This window comes from Brienomyrus brachyistius, chromosome 18 (genome assembly GCF_023856365.1).
Source record: "Brienomyrus brachyistius isolate T26 chromosome 18, BBRACH_0.4, whole genome shotgun sequence".
NCBI classification, from domain to species: Eukaryota; Metazoa; Chordata; class Actinopteri; order Osteoglossiformes; family Mormyridae; genus Brienomyrus; species Brienomyrus brachyistius.
The window spans coordinates 8,495,785-8,521,138 of NC_064550.1; the positions used below are offsets into that span (position 1 = coordinate 8,495,785).

The 25,354-nt window shown below is 40.3% G+C and overlaps 1 protein-coding gene and 1 long non-coding RNA gene across 5 annotated transcripts in view; one reads left to right on the forward strand and one right to left on the reverse strand.

The window, feature by feature from the left end:
* Window positions 1-13,499: 13,499 nt before the first annotated feature.
* LOC125713480 (uncharacterized) lies at window positions 13,500-20,711 on the reverse strand. The gene is made up of 3 exons (XR_007383605.1): window positions 20,463-20,711; window positions 16,321-16,390; window positions 13,500-13,701 (listed from the first exon to the last, which is right to left on the reverse strand). It is a non-coding gene; the product is annotated as an uncharacterized LOC125713480 (long non-coding RNA).
* A 101-nt stretch (window positions 20,712-20,812) lies between these two features.
* LOC125713477 (amyloid beta precursor like protein 2-like) overlaps window positions 20,813-25,354 on the forward strand; it is a 42,318-nt gene continuing 37,776 nt past the window's right edge. For 2 of the 4 annotated variants that reach the window (XM_048984647.1, XM_048984650.1), the window contains exon 1: window positions 20,814-21,117. In XM_048984647.1, the coding sequence (XP_048840604.1) occupies window positions 21,046-21,117 (72 nt within the window). In that variant the 5' untranslated portion in view covers window positions 20,814-21,045. Of the gene's footprint in view, window positions 21,118-25,354 lie in introns of all 4 variants that reach the window. The other 2 variants (XM_048984649.1, XM_048984648.1) reach the window with 2 other exon arrangements.

Sequence of the window (25,354 nt, forward strand, 5' to 3'; positions counted from 1 at the left end):
CACCTAGTCCACAAACATCTCTCACCAGGTGGGGAAGGCACAACACATATTGTACTTCCTCAGGAAGATGCGTCAGGCTCACCTCCCCCAAAAGCTGCTGACCAATTTTAACTGCTGGACCATCGAGAGCCTCCTGACCTACTGCTGCACAGTGGGGTTCAGTAGCTGCACTGAGGAAGACAGGGAGAACCTGCAGCGGGTGGTAAGGGCAGCAGAGCGGGTTACCTCCCCTCAAGGACATTTACTCTGGCAGACTCCACCGGAGAGCCAGGAAAATCATCAGACTCCTCACACCCTGGACACTATCTTTTCTCCCCCCTCCCATCTGGCAGACACTACAGGTCAATCAGAGCAAGAACAAAGAGACTTATCAAAAGCTTTTACCCACAGGCAGTCAAATGTGTCCATCCCCCACCCCCTGAATGATTGTTTCTGTGAAACAGTATCCACCCCCCAGAATGACTGTCTTCCATACGGACTAACACACTGCACTCATTGCACTAAGACAATCATTCTATAATAGGATGTCTGTCTCTTTTTGTATGTTCTTATTTCTCTTATTTATTACTCTTATGCTGCTGAACTGTTTTTCATTATTTCTGTAATAGTGACAATAAAGATATCTTATCTTATCTTTTATCTTATATGATTCTACCAAAAGTCTTTTCTGAGGATCCCAATACATAGACGAGACACTGTAAAGAATAAATCTATACAACGGCTTAATTACTGAATAAGAGTTAATAATGTAAATGTTTAATTATTCACTGACTTCTGCTATCACAGCTAAGTTGAATGTCACAAGCTGTGCACCTTTATCCTTGTCTTGCAGTTAAAGGTTGTTGTGGGTCATGAGAACTGTCCTGGTCTCTTTCACAGTCTGTATAATCTTTCACAGTCTGATTGTCATTCACATAATTAGTAATGCAGGATTCAATGTTGAATCAGTCACGTGTATGTTAACTGAGTCATGCTTGCTTGCATTACGCCTGCATTTGCAATCACCAACGTATCCAAAGAAGTGAGTTTTTCTTTTCTTCTTTCAAAAGAAACATCGCATTAAAATCACAATAGATTACATGAGAACCTGACACATTTTGTCCAATTGCCGAAACCGAAATAGTTTTTTGTACTTCTGAACAACACGCCTGAATGAAACATTTCTTAGGAAAAAAATCACATCCTTTTACGACAAATGAGATTCACCTACGTTTACCTGTTTTTTCTACTTAATATACTTTGCATAAATAATAGAAAACCACCCCTTGAGAGAGCAGGAGGATTTTTTTATTGGCATCAGGTGTCACCGTCTGTGGTTTGTGCTTTTCCTTTCTTGCCAGTTTCTCTTTCCTTCAGTATCGTTCAGCTTTCATCCCCAGCAACAATTCGTCCCCAATGACAGGCAGAGGCAGCCTGTGCTTTACTCTCATGTTTGGTCCCTATCCTTGCTTTGCACATCCATTGTGCTATTGAGATGCTTCTATGTGCAGAAATGACTATCTAAGCCACTGTATTCTGGACTAAGCTTCAGAGCATTATCCTATAATGAGCATTATTCCCACCGGCGTTCACACCATCGATTGAAAAGGACTAAAGTTTTTTGTTCAAGTCTATGAAGATGAGCAGGTTTTTTCCCCACATTTCTTAAAATTATTAACAAATATAATAATATGTTAAACATGAAAATGCACAAGTTCTATTGATTTTCAAAATAGAGAAAAGTAAAATCTAAGCAGTCTGTTGCTGTAGCTTTTTACGGGATTTGAAAATAATCATTAAAATTCCCCCTATTGATATAGTGACGTTCAAATATTACCACAGTGATGCTGGTCATTTCTACACTTACATAAACTTTCATGTACTTTTTATTCAAAAACTGTAAAATATACAAACGTCAGGTATTATTTTGATATTTTGGGAGATACGACACATTGGGAGGCAGTTGACTGGATGATTTTCTTTAAAAAAAAAACATCACCACTCACCATTATCTTATATGTTCCTTTCTGTTTACTAAACTTGGTTAAGAAAATATGCTTGGCAGTGTTGCCTTACTCATGTCTTTACAGGAAATCTATACACTTTATGTGTTTAGAAATCACAGTAAATAGTACATTTTAAGGTTTGACGCAAACAAATCGTCTTACTAAATAGAAAGGATGCAGGCAGATCCTGGGGATGAGCCACCATTAGGCCAACAGCCTCTGCTGCAGCAGGACCAAGGCACAGTCGCTGTGACGAATGCGGAGCGGAAGTCGCTCATGCAGTACAAGCTGTCTGCTAAAGTGATCCTGGCAAGGATGAAAAATGACGACCAGCGAGTGGAAACAGTGGCGGTTTTAGCAGGGTTAGCAGTGGCAGTGGGGAAAACGAGGCTTTTCTCTGTAGAAATGAAGAAGCCTGAGCTGCGAACTTGCAGGTGGATTTTCCATGGCTCTTCGTTGAAAGCAGGGATTAAACGTAAGATTGAAAGCTTGAGAACACTGAGAGCACATTAGCTGCTCATTCATATGCATATATATGTATATGGATCTTCCAGTTTGTTATAATTAATTGTAATAAAAATTATAATTTGAAACGCAATTTTTTGTCTAATGTTTCCCTTTAACTTAAAATGGCCTAAAATGATCAGATAAGATGAAAGAAGACACAGGTGTGAATGCTATTAAAACAAAATATAGGACACTTCAGTCTCTTCGTTTTATTATTTTTGTTGTTATTATTTGGACTTAATTGGATTTCTAGCTAGCATTATATAACACGAGTTATTTTTAAATAGCTTAAATTGTTGCTCATTCATATTGAATTCAGTCTATTCAGTGTCTTGTCTATCTATCGCCATCTGTAGTGTGCGATGTGGCACGAGATTGCCACTAGAGGGAGCAATGATACAAGCATACAGTCTGTAGGACAGTTTGGCATCGTAGTTAGAGGCAGCACCGTAGTATACAACCTGATGTTAAATACAAATAAAAACGCAATGTTTCAGGTATAATTTTGGGTACAGATTTCACCGTTGTGTTATTTTTAATTTTGTAATTAACATTACATTAGAGAGCACTATAACAACATCGCTATGGAACTCTCGAGGCATTTTATCATCAATGATTTCAGGGTTTGTCGCAAATAATATTCTTTTACGTTTTGCTTTAACATGAATGCTTTCAGGAATTCCCGGGGATTCTATAAGCAATATTTCATGCTTAGCCGTTTGGACGGACTTAATTTACTAAATATCCGGTTAAGAAATCCTGCTTCGTCATACTGGCAAGCAGTGTGCAGCACCGCGGCAAAATACTGTTTCTTTTGTTTTGGGAGATTGACAAGTTAAAATAATAATTTGGCTGAGGGCAGTTAAGATTTATGAAAGAGGGGCGACACGAGTATAGCCACCTCCAGCTCATTTCCTCAGTTCCTTGAGACGGCGTTGTGTCTCAGCTAACTTAACACTTGTCTTCTCTTGCTTTGGTACTGCCTACTTGAAGGTGCTGTGCCTCTTTGGACTGGGCGTCGAGTTGCTAGGATTAGCAGTGGCTTCCTCATATCTGATGTTTTAATTCCTCAATTTTCAGAGTCTTCAACCCTATAAGCAACATTGCAGTTTGGTCATCAGAGGGTGTTTCTCGATATGCGGACCGTACTTGTTTTACGTCATCTTCCATTACCGAAGAACAGTTCCAGTACTCAGGAACAGAAGTACAGAGGACGGTAAAAAAAAATCCCTGGATGTCGTCCGTCCTCTGCCTCGAATATGAAGGAGACATCACTCCACCTCAAATATCAACGATTGCAACCGCGCCAAACAAGGCCAATCCCATGATTCGTTTCGCCCCAAGTCTGTTCTTGGGGGTTAAGGTGGCAAGACCACCAGATAAGATCTTTGCGTTCTTGTATTGAGAAACACCCAGTGTCTAGGAAATCTATATGAAGCACTGGGCTGAGACTGAGAGCTGCTGTGAAGAGAGGTGCCCATGGGTATGCAAATGAAGTGATGGTTAGATAAACTAGTCGGGGGATGCTTCTGATGAAGCAGCTTTTGGAGGCATTATGGGAGGGAGCTGAACTTCATCGTCCATTAAATGGCCCAGGAGGTGCCTCCCTCTGTATACAGGGCAGCACTAACAGGTCAGTAGAGGAACCAGGCTTCTGGGACACTCAATCCAGCTAGAAGATGTGGGAGCTATGGGAACTCATTGCCCATTCTCATGCTTTCAGACCCTTACGCAAGAAATCTTACGCCAAATCTGCCAATACAAGCACTGCCAATAGCCTCCTCTACTTTGCCTAATTGTACATTTTATTTCCCCTACTCCTCCTGGGGGGTGATGCCTGGAGACCTCAATCTATCAAGATATCCAGCACACCCGGCCACATATGACGTCGCCACCACCAGTGACGTCCCTGCATCCAGCTAGCCGTTCTGATCTTCCATGTATGACCCGCTGCCTTACCTCTGGTTGCCTGGCAATTGGAAGAAGACTCGGCATCGGCTTATCATCTTCCCTGCTTTCCAGTTATTTCCCAAATCTTATGATTGGGACAATGTGACTTGGCCCATCTCTGGCACTTAACCATCTCTCTATTTAACTATCCCTGCCGGCCCCTGGAGGTTCCCCCTTTGAGTCTGGTGCCTCCCAAGGTTTCTTCCCTCTTGGGAGTTTTTCCTTGCCACTGTCGCCTATGGCTTACTCACTGGGGGCTTTGGGTGCGGATGCTGTAAAGCACTTTGAGAAAATGTAATGTTGTGATAATGCGCTATGCAAAAATAAATTTGTTTGTTTGTTGTATCTATATTATTCCATTATAAACCTACAATTAGCTACATCGAAAGCGCTGGGGTAGTTTGCAAACCCTACAGACTATTTACAAGGTAATAATATTGTTACATGCATGTAAATTTGTGTACCTGTGTGTGCAGAATTAACAATCTAACTCCAGTCAGCTGACCAAAGCTGGCAACCCTGGGAACCTCTGTTGACCTGCTGGGTGAGTAAGTAAAGTAATGATGGGTGTGATTCTGTTAGGGAATCTATTACGTGTCGTAAACGCGCAAATCTAAGGTAAGGTTTGTGTTTATATTTATCCAGACTCTTCCGGGAATGAAAATTAAATGTAATTAAACACTCACTTGATAAGTGAAGGAAGAAATGAGGTGTGATTCACTTATTTTAGAGTTAATCATGCACGGCCCTTATTTCGTAAGAAATGGTCAGAGTAGCAGAATCAGAATGGCGTCTCACTTTCCTAGCTCTCCAATGCAAACGGGCGTGTCTCACACAGCTGTACGTGACACAGAGTGACATCAGCATCTACACCTGATCTGGGCAAATCCTGCTTGTGGGCCATATCCGGCTCATGGAGCCATTGTTACTGGCCCGGGCGATCAATCAAATGAAATAATTTTTAAAGAGGGCAAAATTTTATGTTCTAGCCTATGAAGATTAACAGATTTTTGCCCACAAATCTTTCTTTGCATTAATATCAAATATTCAACTTAGGTTAAACATGAAAGATGCACTGGTTCTATTCATTCTGCATGTATTTTCAAAAAGGGGGAAAAGTAAAATCCAATAAGTCCAATTCTGTAGCTTTCACAGGACATAGTCATTAAAAAAAAATAACCCCTACTGACATAATGAAGCTCAGATTTCGCTCTTCACAGAAGATAATTGCCCAGTAGTGATCTAAGCTAACGTTCATTTTAAACCTTATAGCTCTCAGAACTTTACCTCTTTACTTTTGGAGAAATTCCATTGGCACATGATCAGCTATCAGGGAGACAGTTGTTGTTGCTGGATTACAGGTGAATTTGATTACTGTATCAAATTCCACACAGCACAGAATTTAGCCTGTGGCCCCGCTGGATGAGCAGAATTATGATCCTCACTGACCAACGCGTGTGGGGAGGTGTCCACAGGCTAAGGCAGAGCTATAATATCACGTTGTTATCTCCATTCTCAATCTAAAAGTCCCTAGCATAATGATGAGTCTCTCCAAGGTGGGGTTAAAAACTTGGTCGATGCTTAACAAAAATTTAACTTTAAGACAGACCTTACACAAACCTATTTTATAGTCTAGTGCTAAAATGACAAACTACTTTTTTTTAATACTAGGTGCTCTGCTTCTCCCACGTATGTCACATTGTTACCAGACGCCTCCTTAGTTGGGGCTTTGTGTGTGATGGACTGGCATCCCGTCCTGGGTGCAGCCCTGCCCGGTGCCCTGTGATGGACTGGCATCCCGTCCTGGGTGCAGCCCTGCCCGGTGTCCTGTGATGGACTGGCATCCCGTCCTGGGTGCAGCCCTGCCCGGTGCCCTGTGATGGACTGGCATCCCGTCCTGGGTGCAGCCCTGCCCGGTGTCCTGTGATGGACTGGCATCCCGTCCTGGGTGCAGCCCTGCCCGGTGTCCTGTGATGAACTGGCATCCCGTCCTGGGTGCAGCCCTGCCCGGTGTCCTGTGATGGACTGGCATCCCGTCCTGGGTGCAGCCCTGCCCGGTGCCCTGTGATGGACTGGCATCCCGTCCTGGGTGCAGCCCTGCCCGGTGCCCTGTGATGGACTGGCATCCCCTCCTGGGTGTAGCCCTGCCCGGTGCCCTGTGATGAACTGGCATCCCCTCCTGGGTGTAGCCCTGCCCGGTGTCCTGTGATGGACTGGCATCCCGTCCTGGGTGCAGCCCTGCCCGGTGTCCTGTGATGGACTGGCATCCCGTCCTGGGTGCAGCCCTGCCCGGTGCCCTGTGATGGACTGGCATCCCCTCCTGGGTGTAGCCCTGCCCGGTGCCCTGTGATGAACTGGCATCCCCTCCTGGGTGTAGCCCTGCCCGGTGTTTTGTGATGGACTGGCATCCCATCCTGGGTATAGCTCTGCTTGGTGTCCGGTGCCAACAAACGCTAGCTAGCCACAAATTGGAACAAACGTTCAGCATTAACAATGACCAAAAGGAACAACGCAAGGGCAGGCACATATATACACAAGTAATGCGGGTTAAACAAGGAACAGGTGCGGGTCATTGACAATTAACCAAACACTTGGGACTAGGGCTACACAGGAGATATTGGGAACAAAGGTGAAGCAAGACAAACACTTAACTCAGAACAGACAGAACTAAGAACAAAAGCACAAAAACCAGAATCAATTCAGAAATACACAAATTCAAGATAATATAATTAAATTTCCTGTGTCGCTATGCCTTAGCATCCTTTAGCCACTCAGGCAAGTATTTTATCATAAGGGAATATCATTTTTAACTATACTGGATACGTGATTGGGAGATGATGTTTTCATGCATTATTCTTCCATGGTATTAGACATAGAGAATTGTATTCAGTTATGTGAATAATAGCTCTTACACCATGTTGAGGAACAAATTAATCACTTGTTAAAAGTCTCACCTTCATCTCGTTCCAAACAGACGTGAAAGGCACAGTCTTAGGAACTGCATCTGAATTTCATGGCATCATAAGTGACTCTGCTGCATGTAAGCAGCCCCATTTATCTCCGGCAGTGAAACTGACAGATTTGAGCCATTGAGTTTAACTGTAAATTTTGGCAACAGGCGCATGAGTCCATTTCACCTCAATTAACCTATACAGGTCATTTGAGTGTCCTCGCTGTTAGTTGAAAAATCCCCACGTTCCTCAATAAGAAGAGTCCCTGTATGCGACTGAAGTTCATACTGATGTGACTTTACTGTATAAAGCTAGTGTCCTCCAACCAGTCAGTTGTGCTTTTTATGTTTTTACCAGTAGAAATATGAGAATATGGGGAATATAACATGCAAATTGTTGATAACTTATTAAACAATTCTAATGTGTTTTAGATGAAACACAAAGATTTCTTACACAGACTTGAAGCCTATGTATGTGTTTATGATGGCTCAGTAGAAATGATGAAATATGAGATAAAAACGCAGGTTATAACAGATTTTCTGTGAAGGTTTTCTGGAAAATGCTGGTTTTCAGTGCTGTTCTTGCCAGATTGGTTTCCATTTCTCTGCAGGACCATCTGAAGTAAAAAGCAATTGCAAGAAATATTTCTGTCCTTCAACGGTAATAAAGGCAGCAGATGTTAACTGCAGTCTATTATCCATGGCTGAGACTAGGAAGCTGTAACATCAGCTGCTGTAATTCAAAAGCTCAAGTAACGTCTGGCTACTTATAAGCACCTTCAAGTGGGACCATAACACCAGTTCCAGTTCACAGGTTTGAATGGGCAGGCAGTGTCAATTTTGAGTGCTAACCATCAACCAGCGAGCAGGAGAACTGGCCTGAGAGAAGGAGCGAGCGGTGACCGTGTTTCCTAGCATTAGCCGACATGGTTGATAAACGGAGCGTACAGTGCAAACCGTGACGTCAATCCCTGATTCCCAGACGGCTTCTATGAGCTAAGGAGGGAGAACGACAAAAAGCAAAGAACTGCTTCTCACATAATTAACACCACAAATGATGTGGTAAAATGCCAATACCTTAAAATAAGTTAGAAACGGCAAATGCACGTCTGTAAAAAACAACTGGAAAGGTTATGGGGCACATATTTATAGAGAGGAGAGAGGTAAGGTGCGCACACTGATGACAGCGTGTTGCTGCACCCACCACACAATGAAACACCTCAGGGATGAGAACTGGGGCCCTGCCGTGCTGTGGACGATACCTCAGCACCACACTAGTCCAAGCGGAATGGAACAGTCTGAGGTTTTTTCCAGTGGCTGGAGTGCCAATCCTACCACCAACCCCCAAATTTCCCAGTAAGTTGGATGTTCTCTCTGTAGGGCTGGATGTAGACTAACGTCATACCCAGGACAAAGCGATTGCAGGTTAAGGGCCTTGCTCAAGGGCCCAATAGAGGAGAAACACTTCTGGCATTCACAGGAATCGAACCAGCAACCTTCTGAGCGCCGGCACACATCCCATATGTGTTACAAAGAAGCATAAACACGATCAACATGAGGGGCCTATACAGAGCTTATAGAGCCCCTCATGGTAAAGCGAACATGTTTGGCACAGCAGTGCATTCAGACCATGATTCTGCTTGCTAAAGCTACCGGACAGGACAAAGGGATAAAAAAAAAATAAAAACATAAACACATCTACCACTTGGCAAGATTCAATGTTGTTAAATGTATATGACAGGGATCTTAATTATGAAGCCCAATGTCTTAAAACATTAGATGCATTCTTAACACGGTTAAGGTTGTGTAATGTAAATATGAAAAATAATCGTTAGAAATATGAAGAATAACATGTGTTACAAGACCTTACTTTCCAAATGGTTTTGATTTAAGTTTTATTATTATGTTGGTTCTGACTGGACTTGTATGTTTTATAGGTCGAGAACACTTGTACTGTCTGTAAATGTTTTTGTAGCTTATTGTACTGCAGCATATATATTTAGTACTTGAATAGTTTTTTTTGGATTACGTCTTTGATCCTTCAAGAAACACCAAAGTGATTTCCCCTAAACTATATTCCGAGACTCCTGCTCTGGTCCGAACTTGTCCTTAAAGTCATATAAAGTTTCTAATGTGGTAACAGAGTACGGTGACCACAGGAAGAGCTGGAGAAGATTTATTTGAGAGTTTCAGTAGGAAAGTTAGATTGAAGCTGCGAGAAATTAAATCAAAGTTGTGGGCTGGCAGGACGCAGATGAATGAGCAGGGAGCGGCTCAGGTTCTCATCATTCTTGGGCCTATATTTAATACAGCGCATGAACAATGAAAGCCAGCTGGCCCTCGTTAGCTAGACTAGCTGGAGGACATCTGGGTGAGCTGGGAGGTCCGCTTCGCTGTCTCCAGCTTGTGCGCATTGTGAGTGCTGCATTTTTTAGGTTACTCAGAAGGATTTTTCATCCTGTGTTTACTAAAGGGATCTCGTCCCTCGGTCATGTTTGTTTAATAACATCCCTGCTGTTCTGCTGTGTGGTCATTCTTCATTCCATAACCTCACACTCAGGTAAGGTGTCTCAGCTGGATGGAAGGAAAGCTGGGGAATGTGCTAGCAGCACTGGTCTCAGGGTAGCCGGTTTGTTCAGATATTCATAGCTGTTGCAGTAAGGAAATCGAATGTGTGCTATATGGATTCCAGTGAGGCTACAGCAAAATTGCCTCGCTGATTGCTAAAGGTATGAATGTATGACTTCAAAGCTACTAGGACTGGTATGAAATTTAAAAAAATTTTTGAAGACATGCAATAATATTTGAACATGCATTTCAAATATTACCCACTGAAACTACAAGGTCAGTCAAATAATGTACAGATCCACTAACAGAGATCACTGACAGACTGCGACACCATAAAAAAGAAAGAAAAGCTGAATAACAATTTAATTAAATTAGCCAACACTTTTAATAAGTATTAGACAAACAGTGGCAGCAAGTAAATATGTGGGCCCTTGAATTCTGCTTTGAAATTTGAGATAGTATTTTGTAGAATGTTGAGATATATAACATTCATTAATTGTTTGTCCTTTATTGATTCTGACAAAATCATCCATCTTCTGTAACTGTTTATACTATTATGGGTCACGGGGGGTACGGAGCCTATTTTAGAGGCCACCACCTAGGGTGGGGCGCCAGCCAATCAGAAGGTACACTCACACAATTTGGTAACACCAAATGCCACCCCTAATTTTGGCAAAAAAAGCACAAATATAATGTGTATGTTACTAATAAGCATCAACAGTGTTCAGTTCATCCTACACAAAGAGCGAACCTGTTAATCAGGGGTGCTAAACTGGTGAAGTATCTGGACTGAGATGCAGTTGAATCCAGACTGTGTAGTAATCCTCCAGCCGTGCCCCCCCCCCCCCCCCCCCCCCAACAGCAGAGGGCACGATTAAGGCAGGGGGACTGTCACAGAGTGAACTCAGAATTTTCTGAAAATGGGGATTTAAGGGAGTCCAGTTTGAATGGACTTGGTTTTCATTCACTGACATTTGGCCCAGACTACCTTAAATCACGTTATCTGACTAAAATATATAAAAAAGTTAAATGAAGTTATCTGGCTAAGCAAGAAATCCTGCTTCGTGATATAGGCGCCTGGTCTCATTGTCACAAAATCAGATAGGACACAGACTCAAAATGTTCCATCTGTGCTACCAGGCTTTCTGCCAGACCATCATTGCTTCTGGATGGCGCAGGTGAGACAAACGCCTGCTGGGACGCGGAGCTGACTGGATGGGGGGGGTCTGGAGAGAGGTGTGCCAGAGGGGTCAAGGGTGAAGGGTGCCATGAAACGATGCTTTATTTGCCATTTGCACTAGTATATTGGATTTTTCGTTTTTAGTTGTCATCTCGTCTTTTTCTTCTCTGAGACACACACAGCCACGTAAGAGTGAATCTTCGGGTCAGATCACAGGGTCAGGCCATTTATCTGTGACCCCTCAAGCATTTCAGCGGGTGCAGGGCCTTGCTGAAGGGCCCAGCAGAAATGTCATTATTTTGCCGAGGGCAGGATTCAAATGGGCGACCGTTCGGTCATACACCAGCGTACAACCAGGAATCGAACCAAGAATCTTCTGATCCGTACTCATGTAATGTTACCCATGTCACCGCTGGCCGATAGGGAGCTAAAAAAAGACTAAACGAAACAAGCAGATGGCAAAATCCAAACTACGAACGCTGACATGAAGCAGACAATACTGCGGAGAGACCATGTGAGGGCATGAGCAAAACTCAGTCCCAAGCAGTACATGTGTGACGACGACGCCTCGCAATGGATGGCAGAGCGGTGTGCAAAGCAGAAGTAGGCGAGATTTGTCTATAAGAGCAGAATGCTTTCGCAAAAGTAACCAGAGGTGGGTAATTCAGGTCCGGGATGTAAAAATGTTGTTTCCACCAACCAGTTGAGTACTTTGTGACTCTTTATACTGAACTGGTTGGTTGAAACAAAATCTTGGTCTGGACTTTTACTCTCTGGACCTGAATTACCCTGAATTATTCTAAACAACCAGGTACTTCCTCACCGAGGAGTAGTAGGGATCGGGACGTGGCACGGAATTCAGTTTGAACAAATTCAATCACGGAAGGAGGTGGGTTCTCTTCTAATCAATTAAATGTATTTATATGTATGTTTATTAATGCAAGATGAGTGTAAAGATTCTAAATGCTTCATGAGTATATCCTCCATTCTCCCATTATCTCTTGGTCACTTTGGGCACTGTATGCATTCAGCACACTGACATCCTAACTATTAAAGACACATATAACAGGCAGAAGACACCCAGCAGTGCATATAGACAATTAGCAGTGATATTCACTGCAGTACATTCAAGTGATTTGAATTCTTTGATTGAATTTCAGTGAGAGAATGTGGACCATTAATTGTCAAAGGCAGTATTATGATTCTTTGCTTATGACTTCTTAACACATAAATATACGGCAGACTTGCTGCTTGGTTACTAACTATATTTAACAATTTGCTGACAGCATCACTGCTTAAAATTGCTTACGTCTCCTCTTACTGATTTGCAACATGCTCTCCTGTTATACTTCACAATAACCATAAGATATTACTTTTTGAAGGTGCAGTACGCTTTGATGGCCAAAATCACAGGTAATTGTCATTAAATACTCCATCTGTATGTATCATATTTAAACCTCTGTGTGTGTTAGATGTATTAAATATCCGTAGTCTTTTAAAAGGGAATATAATTCTGTTGCACATTTTGAGAATTTGAACACTTTCACAAATTGATATGACTGGAATTGATCTTATTCAGTTAAATGGTAATATGCTATGGCTTATTTTCTCAATTGCTCCATCTTCTAATGTGATCCAAGGACCGTTCATATTACTTTATTATTTGCAAATATAACTCTGAGGGTTTATCTGGGGAGGGGGTACAGCCTGCACCCAAGGTATTTTGTAAGGAATTGTTATAGCCGACTTTGACATTTTTAAGGTACAGGTATTTGCAATCATAATGGAGACACAAAACATGCAGCAGCAGCATATCTCAAGTACATTGAACAGTGATTTATAATGACAATAATGGGAGGAGCTACGTCCATCCTTGGAAAGGGAGTCAAGTGACCTGGTTCATTTCAGTTAATTTATTCCGCCTGTTCCTTGCTATTGACTTGCTGTTTAAATTAGTACATTCTATAAATCCAACCAGACTCCCGGTGACAGTTTGAAATGCTGTGTTACTTTTTTATCTTCTAGACACCCACAGTTGTGTTTTTCATTCTATCCTGCCCACCAAAACAGGTGCTTTGTTTTCATGCTATCTTTCTGTGTTGTGTTCATTCTGTCAAGCCCCAAAAACACTAAAAAAAAGGGAAAATATGTCCCCAATAAGCTCGTTATTTGTTGCCTAATTTCCATGTCACGTAATTCTCGTTTCTGTCGTGGCTGCGGTGATTCTCATACAGACATTGCAGATCAGAACCCAAACTGAGAAAATAACAGCTGTCAAACTGTGATAATACATTTTTATTTCAGACTGCTGTTCTCAAATCACAGTTTTGTGGTATAAGATATTAATCAATGGCTCAAATGGTGTAAAATCAGCAATATGTTGATTGGCTTTTAAATGGAGCCTTTTACGAAATTAGTGTGAATGAAGACTTTTGAAAATGGTAGCATCACTGCTGGGGCAGACGACCACACTTTTCTTAATTATGAAATCATCCTCTAAATGCAAAATGCGATGCCGTCTGAAGCATGAAGGATCAGGAACTTGGAGAAATAACTTCGGGCTTTGAAGAAAAAGAAAACAGAGAAGATGAAAAGACAGAGACATACTCACTGATGGCGAAATTGGGTTTTCACCAAGATGTCCGTGAACAGTGTAGTTATAATGAATGTCTTCACTTCAAAACAAGATTTGAGTCCCATTTTGTGATTAGCCATTAGCGGCTGGCATGACATTCATTTACTTTGGCTGAGTAAGTCTGTGTACATCAACACCTCATCACTTTAGTATTAGAAACCAAGTCATAATTTACTGTATGTTTCCAGATATTTATTACCCACTCAAGACATTTATTTTATTTAATGAAAATTAAATTCAGCCCCCAGAGGACTGATTTATATAACGTTAGGGCTGTTAGATTTAAATAAAAAAGCAAATAGTTCTACACAGTAAAGATCATAATGCAGTTTCTTTTCTCCAGAAAACACAATCTTCAGTTGTATCACAGTAATACGGTTATGTAGACAATAGTGTATTTTCAGTGAGGGGTTTAATAATCCTTCACATACAGTATTTAAAGGTATAAAAAGTGTTAAGATTAGTGGGTGGGTTACATTATTTTTTTTTTAAGTATGAAAGAAAAGATGTCATTATCTAAAATCTTTATGAACATAATTATAAATGAGAATAGACTAACCTTATTTAACTGGATGTGTTCATTTTAATGTTTTTTCATCTAATTGGTAAAGGAAACAAATGTATAGACTGTTTGTTTCACTGTCCAGGTACCTAATGACCCTGGAAGTACTTCCCCTTGGGCTGTTCAGAGCAATTATATATATATTTTTTATAATGTAATCATATATTTTCTGTGAAATCTTTATAACCATGCAGTAAAGAACCATAAAGTAATAAGAAATTGCCCTTGAAATGATAATTTGATGTAGTCTTCCTTATTAAAAAGTGTAACCCAAAACATTGACCCATTTTCTAGTTATAAATTGATAATACTGCATACAATTGTATAACCTGATAATAGTACAGCTGTAAAATTGACAAAAGCTTTTGAATCATCCATTCTCTGTACCCATTTATCCTGTTCTGGGTCGTGGGGGGGTGCGGAGCCTATCCTGGAGGCTACAGGCACGCGGCAGGGAACAACCCAGGATGGGGGGCCAGCCCGTCACTGGGCACACACTCACTTTTGGTAACACCTATTAACCTCAGCATGTTTTTGGACTTTGGAGGGAAACCAGAGTACCTAGAGGAAACTCCACAACGGCACAGGGAGAACACACAAATCCCACACACAGAGCCATGGCGCAGGCTCGAACTCAGACCCCAACGATGCCTCACTTTTAAACCGTCTTCGTTTTTTAGATTTACTTAAATTTGCTTGGCTGAAGAAATGTTTGTTGAGATAATCCTGTAAAAATTTGAGCATCTGAGCAAAGTCCTTAACCCCACTTACATTATGGGCACTGGATGGCAGCCAGCCCTGAATTCTAACCCTAAGGCTTGTTTGCACCTGTCAGTGTGTCTCATGGAGGGCAGGATGGGTTAGGCGAAGAGACAATTTCCCCACGGTGATGTGTGAAATATCACTATTCTCATTATCTTGAGTCATTCAAGAAAAGGAATATCTCCATGGAGAAAGAATGCAGTCTGAAAAGGAACGGATCTAAGCCTAATGAAATGTGTAATGAATTAACAAAATGTGCTTTTTTTTAGACAGAGAGCAAGATGAATGAGAATTAAAGGAATTGCTACAGAAAATCATCTTTTAATAATGTCAGTTAAAGGATTAGACCCCATGTGATATCCAAATCTGTCAGCTTGTTATACTAATAAATTTATACATTTAGGGAAAATTTAATGAATTTAAATTTAAATAGATAAATGCAAAACCTGTTAGGAAATGTATAAAAAATGTATCAACTGTCAAAAAATGTAACTTTATTTTTGATATGGCTAAATCTCATTTAATAGCCTATTCATAGAATTTGACCTTAAATTCTGAGATTTCTTTGGGTCTGTGCAGTGCAACAGTAAAATCAGCATATAATCCTGTTATCACAGTTAAACATTGCTCTCGCTATCTCCACTATTCACAAGGCACTTGACCCCATTGGTGCGGCCTGTTTGATGTTTGTGCATACCGATTTTGAAATAAATCTGGAATTTGTTTGATTCTTTTTTCTGGCTTATTTTGGATGTTTGTTCACGAGGAGCTCCATTTGGAAGAGGTGACCATCTTCACTGATTACCTGGAATATAGTGTAAAAAACTTTGTGAGATGGATGATAATGTTGGCAATAAACTAATATAAAGGTAACAGCAATTAATTTCTTATGGTGTAGTGGGATAGGAGAGACTGGCATCTTGCTATATGGGTGACCCAAGCCCCAAGTCCTACCTATCTGGAGCATGGCTTGAAGCTGACGCTGGGAAAACCAGCACAGACCTGCATAGCTGGTTAACAGCATGAAAAGCATAAAACATCCTGGTTAACCAGTATTTGTTGTGTTTTGGTGCTGGTGAACCAGCATCGGTACCAAACCAGCATAGACCGGCTTAGAAAGCATGCTGGGTAATGCTGTTTTTCTGAGCGGGGAGGATACCTTTATACTGTTTCAAAAATAGTTTTTCCTCTTGTAACAGGACCTGTAAGACATTTTCTTACCAAGCTCTGAAGTTGCATCAGTCCGTTGTGTAATGTAGATGATGGTAGCGTGTAATCTTTTGAGCTCTATCTGTAGTGTTAAAAAGAGAGTACAGAGAATTTTTAATAAGTAGTTGCTTTTTACTGGGGAAAACAGACCACAGAAAAATATAGTTCTAGGGTTTTACGAACATTTTATAGCCCAGAGGACCAGGAACAGAGCCCAGACAAGAATTAGCCAGCAAATACTAGGTTGACTGACTAACACAATTGTGTCTTCACAGCAGGATATGTTTTGCTATGAGTCATCGCTATCAAACAGCAATATGCCACAGCCTTACCCTACCACACCTGATGATAAACCTTCTTTTAATGTCATGTATAGACTAGTGTTTCTCAACCCAGTACTCCTGAACCCGCAGACAGTCCATGTTTTTGCTTCCTTTCAGCTCCCTAAAAGTGTGGACTGTCTGGCAGGGAGCTGGGAGGGAGCAAAAACATGGACTGTCTGCGGGTCACCGAAGACCGAGTTGGGAAACACCAGCATAAACCCACAATTATTCTTCCAGGGGCAATACTACATATAACTGTGTGCCAAAAGAGATGTGTTTGTTGCAGTTCTGTTTATGCATAGTTTTATGCATCACTTATGATAGAGAATACCCTATTAACTGAATTTAAAGTATACTGAGAATTTTTTTTATCCAGAATCAGAAGTCTGAGTAGTTTTCAGTCACTGTAATTATGAAATAAAGGAAACTTTTAGTTGAATTGCATCAGATCTACAAGGAGTATTTGTTTTCTGTATGAGTGACCAATCTATCTTTACGTAGTTATTCTCTGACATTTTGTAAGTAGGATCTTGCTGTACTATAAATTTTAAATGACTTTTAAAAAGTTTTTCTGTGAGCCTTCTCCTATCCTACCCCGTTCGGCCCCATTGTGTCACAAAGCTTTAATTAATACCATTCTCTCTGGTTCTAACAGGCCTCATTAGTCTATTAGCTAAAAACGGTGCCAAGATTACAAAGCAACAGTTTGTCCACCATTGATGATGTCAAGTTTTACTTTATCTGCAAGTACTTTGCAAGTGTTTATCTGAAAGACACTTTGAATTAAATGTTATATCTTTTGCATCTTTTTGTGTCTTTGCATTCTTCTGTAGCAGTCAATCATATTCCATGCAAGTGTGTATACAGCAGGCAAATTATACCACCAGGTTTCTCCTTTTATAGTTTGCTTTACCTAAGCAATATCCGGCTTCATAGAGCTATTCAGCTAAAGGAAGAATATCGTTAACATGTTCCTTAATTGTAGAGTAGTGGGGCAGATTATTCCAGAAGTTGCTCTGGAGTCAGCCCTGGTTTTGCTGGTGTTTGTTCTGTGGATGTGTTTCTGTGGCACGTCCTGAATGCGGTGCAATGCAGAGCCCGTCATGCCACTGGGCCAAGTTCATTCTGCATTTCTGTTCTTCATAAAGTCCTGCGTTTCAAAAAGGACTTTGTATCTAATTGATGTCAATAATTCATGATCACAGGCTGCCAATTCTCTCCTCAGCAGACACCTTCAACTTCCACAATAACAACACTCTCAATATGACGTTTTACCCCAAATGGGCCTCCAATCAAAAATGTGGACTGAATTATTAATGGCTGTTCTGTAGATCGACAAACTACACCACCCCACTGAGAGTGCAGCAATTAAGTTTCCTTTTGAATTATATCTGCCATTTCTGGATATGAATTTATGCATTATACATTACTTTTTATAAAATACTTCTGGTAAGGTAAAACATACATTTCCTAGCATTTTGATTAACTTTCTTTGTTCCAGTACAGAAATTATCCATCCATTTTCCATAACTCCTGATCCAATACAGTAAGTCTGCACCTTGTCTCAGGCAGCACAAGGCAAGGGACACCCTGGGTAGGATGCTCATCCATTGCAAGGCAGACATTCACACACCGTGCGAAACGTAGGCACACCAGTTTACCTTGCTGCATTTTTCGGACTGCTGGGGAGAATTCCCAGAAGTAAACCCCCACAGAGGGATATCACACAAACTCTACACGAGGAGTGTGATCCAAACCCACGAACCGGGAGGCGTTAGGCTGTAGTGCTACCCGCTAAGCCCCCGTAGCACCGAAGTTGGAATCGGAATAGCAAAATTGTTTCTGTCTTTCTTGGTTTTCTCTGAAATAACTCAAAGAAAGAGACATGAAAGACATGAATTCAATTAAATAGTGAGTGGGAGTCCTGAAGACTCCACAGCTGACATCCACTTGTTTCCTCCAAGCCATGACAGTAATGAACAGCGTTTTGAAAAGATTGCTGCTATATCTGTAATGCCATCTATTTCCGTCTGTGAGCCTGTGGGCGAGTATGACTGGTACAATGGCGTAGAGCGTGGTGCCGTGACTATTCCCAACTGGGAGCCACGTTTCCCATGTACGAAGTCCCATCCGTCCCTGCCCACTGCCTTACAACTGCCAACTACATGCGTTTGTCTATATGTCGTCTGGGCAGTTTACAGTCGTCTTGATCAGTCTTGGCCTTTTTTTGCTAGTGATTCTTCTTCTTAGTGGATGTGCACAATCCGACATGTTTCGTTCAAGGAGCACATTGGAATGTTATTTCCTAAGAACAATAACATTCTGTCTCATTTATTTATTGGCGTGATGTCCTTTGTCCAGCTGGGCTGGTAGGTCCAGCTTTGGGAAGTCCAAGTTATATTTCCTTGTGGGGACAATAAAGTGCACACACACACATTTTATATATATATATATATATATATATATATATATATATATATATATATATATATATATATGATGCCTTATACCAGGGGCAGGACATCTTATCTTCAAAGGGTTAGTGTGTAAGCCAGCTTTTGGGATAACCTTTTTCCAGTTATTTAAACCCAGGTGTCAGGAAATCCTCTAATTAGTAATCTAATTAAGGAGTTGCAGCGAAAATCCATACACACGATGGTCCACTCTGGATATGGTTGCCTAGCCCTGCTTTATAGTTTTACTAGGTCACTTTCACTATTAAGTCACTAATAGGCTGAAGCGATTCTCTCTTTGCCTCTTGGATACCACTTGATGTAGAATTTTTACCCAGTCTCTCTTTTCAGATCCGGTTTTTTGCATTTTTCATCAATTTTCCACTATGAAATCCTGCTTCACCATCCTATCAAGTTACCATTTTTTCCATATTTTTTGAGTGATCACTGCCATTCGATAGTTTTTCAAAAGCCCCGGTGTACTGTTACACATTCTACCTGTAAGGATTTGTCATCAATCCTAATTGAAAACAACCAGTTACAATTTTGCAGTAACGGTATTTGTTCTTTTAAAAAGAGATCTCATTCATGTGTGAATTCCCAGTTATTGTTACGGTGAGGAGTGGGTGCGGAAAATGCTCCATCCACAGCATGTCCTGTCTGCTGGGATCATTATTAATTTCATCAACATGCATGCCCAAGATTTTTAAGACTACTATTTATTTATTATTTAGGCTGAACTGAGGGACGCACTATTTACTCTTTGCCTCCTGATCTGCAATTCCATAAACCTCATCCCAAAGGTTCCAGTACATAATTTTATGTCAAATATCAACTTCGTTACACTGTTCTGCAGAGTAATTCCTTGGGACGTGGATCGCCTTTACATTCTTTAAACCTCATCCCTGAAGTTCCAGTTCTTAATTTTATGCAAAATGTCAACTTTGTTGCACTGCTCTTCAGATTAATTCCTTGGGACGTGAATCACATTAAAACACAGATGTGGAATAAAGATTTCTGCTGTAAATGACTGCTGCAACAGAATCTATGAGCCTCGCACGAGCAACAGGAAGCATGAGAATGCATTTTGTATACTACTCTCAGCGCAGCCCAGACTTCAGTTTATGAACATCTGGGGAAAATTCCCAGATGATTAAAAAATGTGGTTATGCAAGAGGCTTTTTCAAGCTATGGGGACAAAATCAGCAAAATAATTAAGTTGAAAGACAGTTGTGAGAGGGCTGTTTAATACAGAACTCAAAACTTGGTTGTGATGAAAGAGAATTAAACATCTTAATCTTCAGAAGTGGAATGGCAATGACATTTTGTTCGTGGTGTTTATCTAGACGTAACATAAACAAATTATTTGAAAGCTTACCAGTTTTTCCCAAATCCACAAAGCAATAAAGACCAAAATTCTTATATAACCGTGTTTACAGGTTGTTTAAAAAATTATTAGGCAATGACAATGAAGCATACGAAGAAAAATATCAAACGCTCAAACGCTTCATTATACTCCATAAGTAAGTTACGTTATAATGCACAGATCAGAACCAGATAACGCAGCTGCAGAGTATATCACACGAAACCTGAAACAGATCCAAGGTCAGTCCTTAAACGAGGCCCTACACTTAATGCGCAAAGTTGGGCGTGGCTTCCATTGTACTCCTCGGGCGTGACTTTTGAGAGGTACCAATATGACGTAACTTCCGGTCAGGCTTTGACGAGACGATCAGCGGCGCAACGAATAGGCTTAGATTAGAAGGAGGAGGAGGAGAAGGAGGCGAGGAGTAAATAGTGCGTCCCTCAGTTCAGCCTAAAGCAGAGTAACGAGGTTCACGTGCAGTTATCTTATCCGTATAAAAATCCTTGATACGTTTTTTCCTCCCGGAGCTTTATTTTTTTCGACAATTCGCGGGGACTGACCGTTTCATTTCGTAACAGTCGGTCGGCTCTGAACGATGCATTCCCTCTCAGTGATATCTGTCCTAATTTTGGGCATCGCCGTTCCAGCTTTAGCGAACTACGTTGAGGTAAGCATGTTGTCGCTTTGATTTATTAACGTCTGCTTTTAAAACGTCGTCTGTGCGCGTTTTGCGCAGCCTTACCTGCGTTCGTTTAAAATAGGATGTAGGGACCATATAGAAAGAATCCCCTACGATGTTCATTATATCGTTAGGTAATGATGTTCACCTGCGTGACTGACTAATACGAAGCCCGCCAATGTGCTTCAAAGGTCATTTTTTATCATTTATTTGTATGCAAAGTACATGCACCTATTGAAAAGGTGTAGTCTAAATGGTGGCTGAAAATTAACTGCTGATTAGTAGTCTGTGTTGTTGGTGTCATGGTGTCTGTCGGGCGTGTGAGGCTTTAAATAGGCAATAATCCCTTGACTAGTCAGGCTTTGAAAAACGCGTTTTGCATAGGTTTTTGCATGTCCTCCGCCAATTGTGCATAATGTCCATTGTTTTACTTAGATTGAATAATACCCATCGAAGAGGAGAATTGGATGACATATCAATCTGTGTTTGTTACTTACAGATGTCGTATGCAATGTGCCGGGTGGGCCGACACTGTATTGCGGTAATATAATTAACAACCCAGCCGCAGAGATCAAATGGAAGACGGCGGATCCGGCGCCTTATTGCTTATAATAGCTTGATGGGCATTGTAATGTGTGCGTATATTATTTCCATAAAATACGTCACTGAAATGGTTATAGCAGTATTTAATGCACCAGTCCGTAATATGTATCCCCCGAAGACTCACTGAACCGTCGCATATTTTGTTTTTCTTTTTGTCAAGTATTTTCATCTTGCTTTAAGTATGTGTGTGCACGTAACTTTTCTCGTTTTTTAAGCAGTAGGTTGCTGCATTCGTTGACATAAATCGACCGGTCCTTTAATATTTAGGTGGATTAAAGAGTACTGACAAAGCGGTCTCCCCATATTTGCATTTGTAATCTGGGGGTGTCCCACGCATAAGGGCCGAGGTCTCCGTGAATCTCATTATGTTGGGTGGGGGAACGGGTTAACATGCACGGACCTGGGCTCGTTTTATTGCTGCTTTTTGGTCACGGATAACCCGGTACTACATATGTTCTAGTAAACCGAAATCAACGAATCATTGAAGGCATCGAAACGCTAACGGTAGGTTACTTTCAGCTGTCAGTATGATGGTCAACCATTTCTTAACAGTCTGAGAGGGCTGATTGGCGGGTATGCATTAGCTCTAAGTTAAAATCATGTACTTCTTTATTAAAAATGTGTGTCTGTTTATAGAAAGGAAGAAGCCAGGTAAGAATTATAGGGTACCATGGGGTAAATATCAGTGCTGATCAGTATAGTGCACCATCAGTTTAATTCTATCCAGTCATAATATTAGACCGTAAAATTCCCATCTTGGAATGAAGCCAGCCTTTCGACTAGCCAGTTTTTTTTGTCCTAATCAGGTGGCATACTGCGGGTATTTCTCTGTGATGGTGACTGACATTCAAACTGTTTTTTCCTTGCTAGAATTTGAATTTAATCTTGCAGCCTTATGCGCCAAGTATGCAAGTGAGTTAACTGCACCCTTTTGGGGGGAGGTGAGAATTGCCCAGCTGTTAAAATCACAGGTCGCAATATGTTCTTCCAGCAAAGGAGAGATCTTCTTTGATTTGATGCTGTTTTAAAATATTTTTTTACAGCTTTCAGAGCTCCTCCATACTTTTATCCATTATCCATTTTAGATCATAAGAAAAGTTGAATTTGACACATTCAGTTACCTTTGTAAGTCGGCATAATCAAATCATATACTTTGTGTTCATAAAACAGAATTCAAGTTTTATATAAATGCTTAAGAACCCCGTTTGAGCTTGACTTGCCTCCAAGGCTTAAACTTTACCTTGAATCTGTAATGTGTAATAATTTTAAATACATTGTTAAATTAGTTCATGCATTATGCAACATGTCAAAGGTCTTATAATTCTTGCTCACGAAACAGATATTTAAGAACCGTTTTAGAAATATGTGCTTAAAATTGCAAAGTCTTTGGGAAGTTTATTTGATTGTAATATTTCTAATGAAATATGAGACTGGGATTTTCACTGTGGGAGAAGTATTTTTAAACAGGATTTTAAAATATTTTTACATATGGATTAAGTTCAGCCTTATTCTGAATTGGTAAATGCATAAATGGAGGCAGAGGTATTAACCTGAGAACTTTTGTAGCTATATGGATGAATGTCATATTACAAGTGTGGTACAAAATGTTTTATTGATTTAAGGCTTAATTTTTTCCATTTTTTTTAATTTTAACTAAGACTACAACACTCAACCCATCAGTAACAGCTGTTAAAAAGGCATTACATGACTCTCAGTGGCTTATTGTAGACATTAGTCATTGTAGTCTTACAATATCAAACTATAACCGTAAGTAGTGCTTGATTGACAAACCTTTCCCCCATGTTTTTTCCTCCCAACTATAGCATTAACTTTGTTTTTCCGTCCAAGATTTGAGATTGGGATGTTTTCTCATTCTTCATAGTCTCCTTAACCACTTCTTAAGAAATGTTTATCTGCAGTAGATAATAACAAGGAGAAATTGTTCTGGGTTACTTCCCTTTTACTGGAATATCAGTGTTTTCTCTTAACATGTGAGGTCATGTGTTTGGGCCTGGTATTTTCCCAAACCTTGAAATAGAGAACTTCACTGAACTTTATATTTCATAAAAAAAAAATTCTTGGTTCCAGACTAAACTGTAGTAATATTTCACTTGCCTTTTTAGTTTTCTACTTCTTTCATGTAAATTGATTTTGTTGAATGTAAAATAACATTCAACCTTTAATTAGCAGATTAAAAACTAGTGCAATACATGTATAACTAATGGTTCTGCCTGCAATTTGAGTATAAATATATTGAATAATTGTAAGCATCTGAGAATTCATTGTAGTGATTTCAATTACGATTTGAAAGAATTTTTGGCTTTACAATAAGTAAAAAACCAATAAATTTGTAGCTAGTAGAAAGTTTGGTGGCATGAGTTTGGTGTTTGCTGTGGAGACGTATAAATGAAGTTCTTTTGGTAAATAAGAACATTCATGTCTAACTCCTAAGTATCAACCAATCAAATCCACTGTTTTCACCAATATAGACTGATTTTTTTTTTCGTTCATGAAAATACAAATTTACAAAAAATTATAATCTATGTTTAAAAATCCTGGAGTGTCAAACCTGCTTTCCTTCAAATTCATCAACAACAATAATAATCATCAGCAGATACTGCTCACAGCCTGTTCTACTTGCTAGCTATTCAGGTCATTTAATGAAAACTGAGGTACATTTAATCTTCTGAAATAGTTCTGTTTCTTACTCATGTAATCATTGTATTTATTTACTCATTATTTACCAGTTAGATTTAAGTCTATTTAAAAATAGAAGTTCCTATTTTTTGTATATTCCTTACATTTAGGAAATACTTCTGCTAATATATGGTAGTTCAGGGTAAATACTGAGGTTATATATATATATATATATATAAAAAAAAAAATTGTAGTATGTAATCATTTATTTGGCTTTTATCTAAACTGATAGTACATCTGTTTGTCTGGTAACGTAAATGTGCTTTTGTTATTTGGACGTTAAACTATTCTGGGGTTTTACAATCTGAGACTTCAAGTGAAATATTGAAATTGTAACTATTAACGTGTTAACTGTAGCATTCACTAAGCCATCTAAGCACTGCAATATACAGGCATGTATAGTGTGTAGAACTTAAAATGTAGCCTTCTTGAAATCTCTGACATCCAATTTATTGCCTTAGACCTCATGTTTTTCGATTGTTGGAGGAACCCAGAAACGAGAGACCCAGATCGAACCCACAGTAGCGCAGTCACACCTCGGAAACCTCACTCGTGCATGGAGCCTGGGGCAGCAATGAAACGCAACCTTGGAGGTGTGAAGCTATGATTCTCCCCACTGAGTCACTACAATAGGGATACAGTATTTAAATAAAAACAGAAAAATTGGTAATGGAAGAGGTGGGGGGGATTGCTGCGCCACCACGAACCTATAATAGGGATTGAGTTGTACCGATGAAGACGGACGTTGGCATTGTTGTCATGCAATCAAAGGTGTGGGTGAGCAGAAGCTGCAGTGCAGGCCTCTAGGAATGAGGACACAAAATACTGTATAGCTGTGCTTGATGAAATGCTTAATGACACAAATAACGAGTGATTGCAGTCAGACTTTTCTAATGGTCATAGCATTTTTTTTACGCTGAGATAA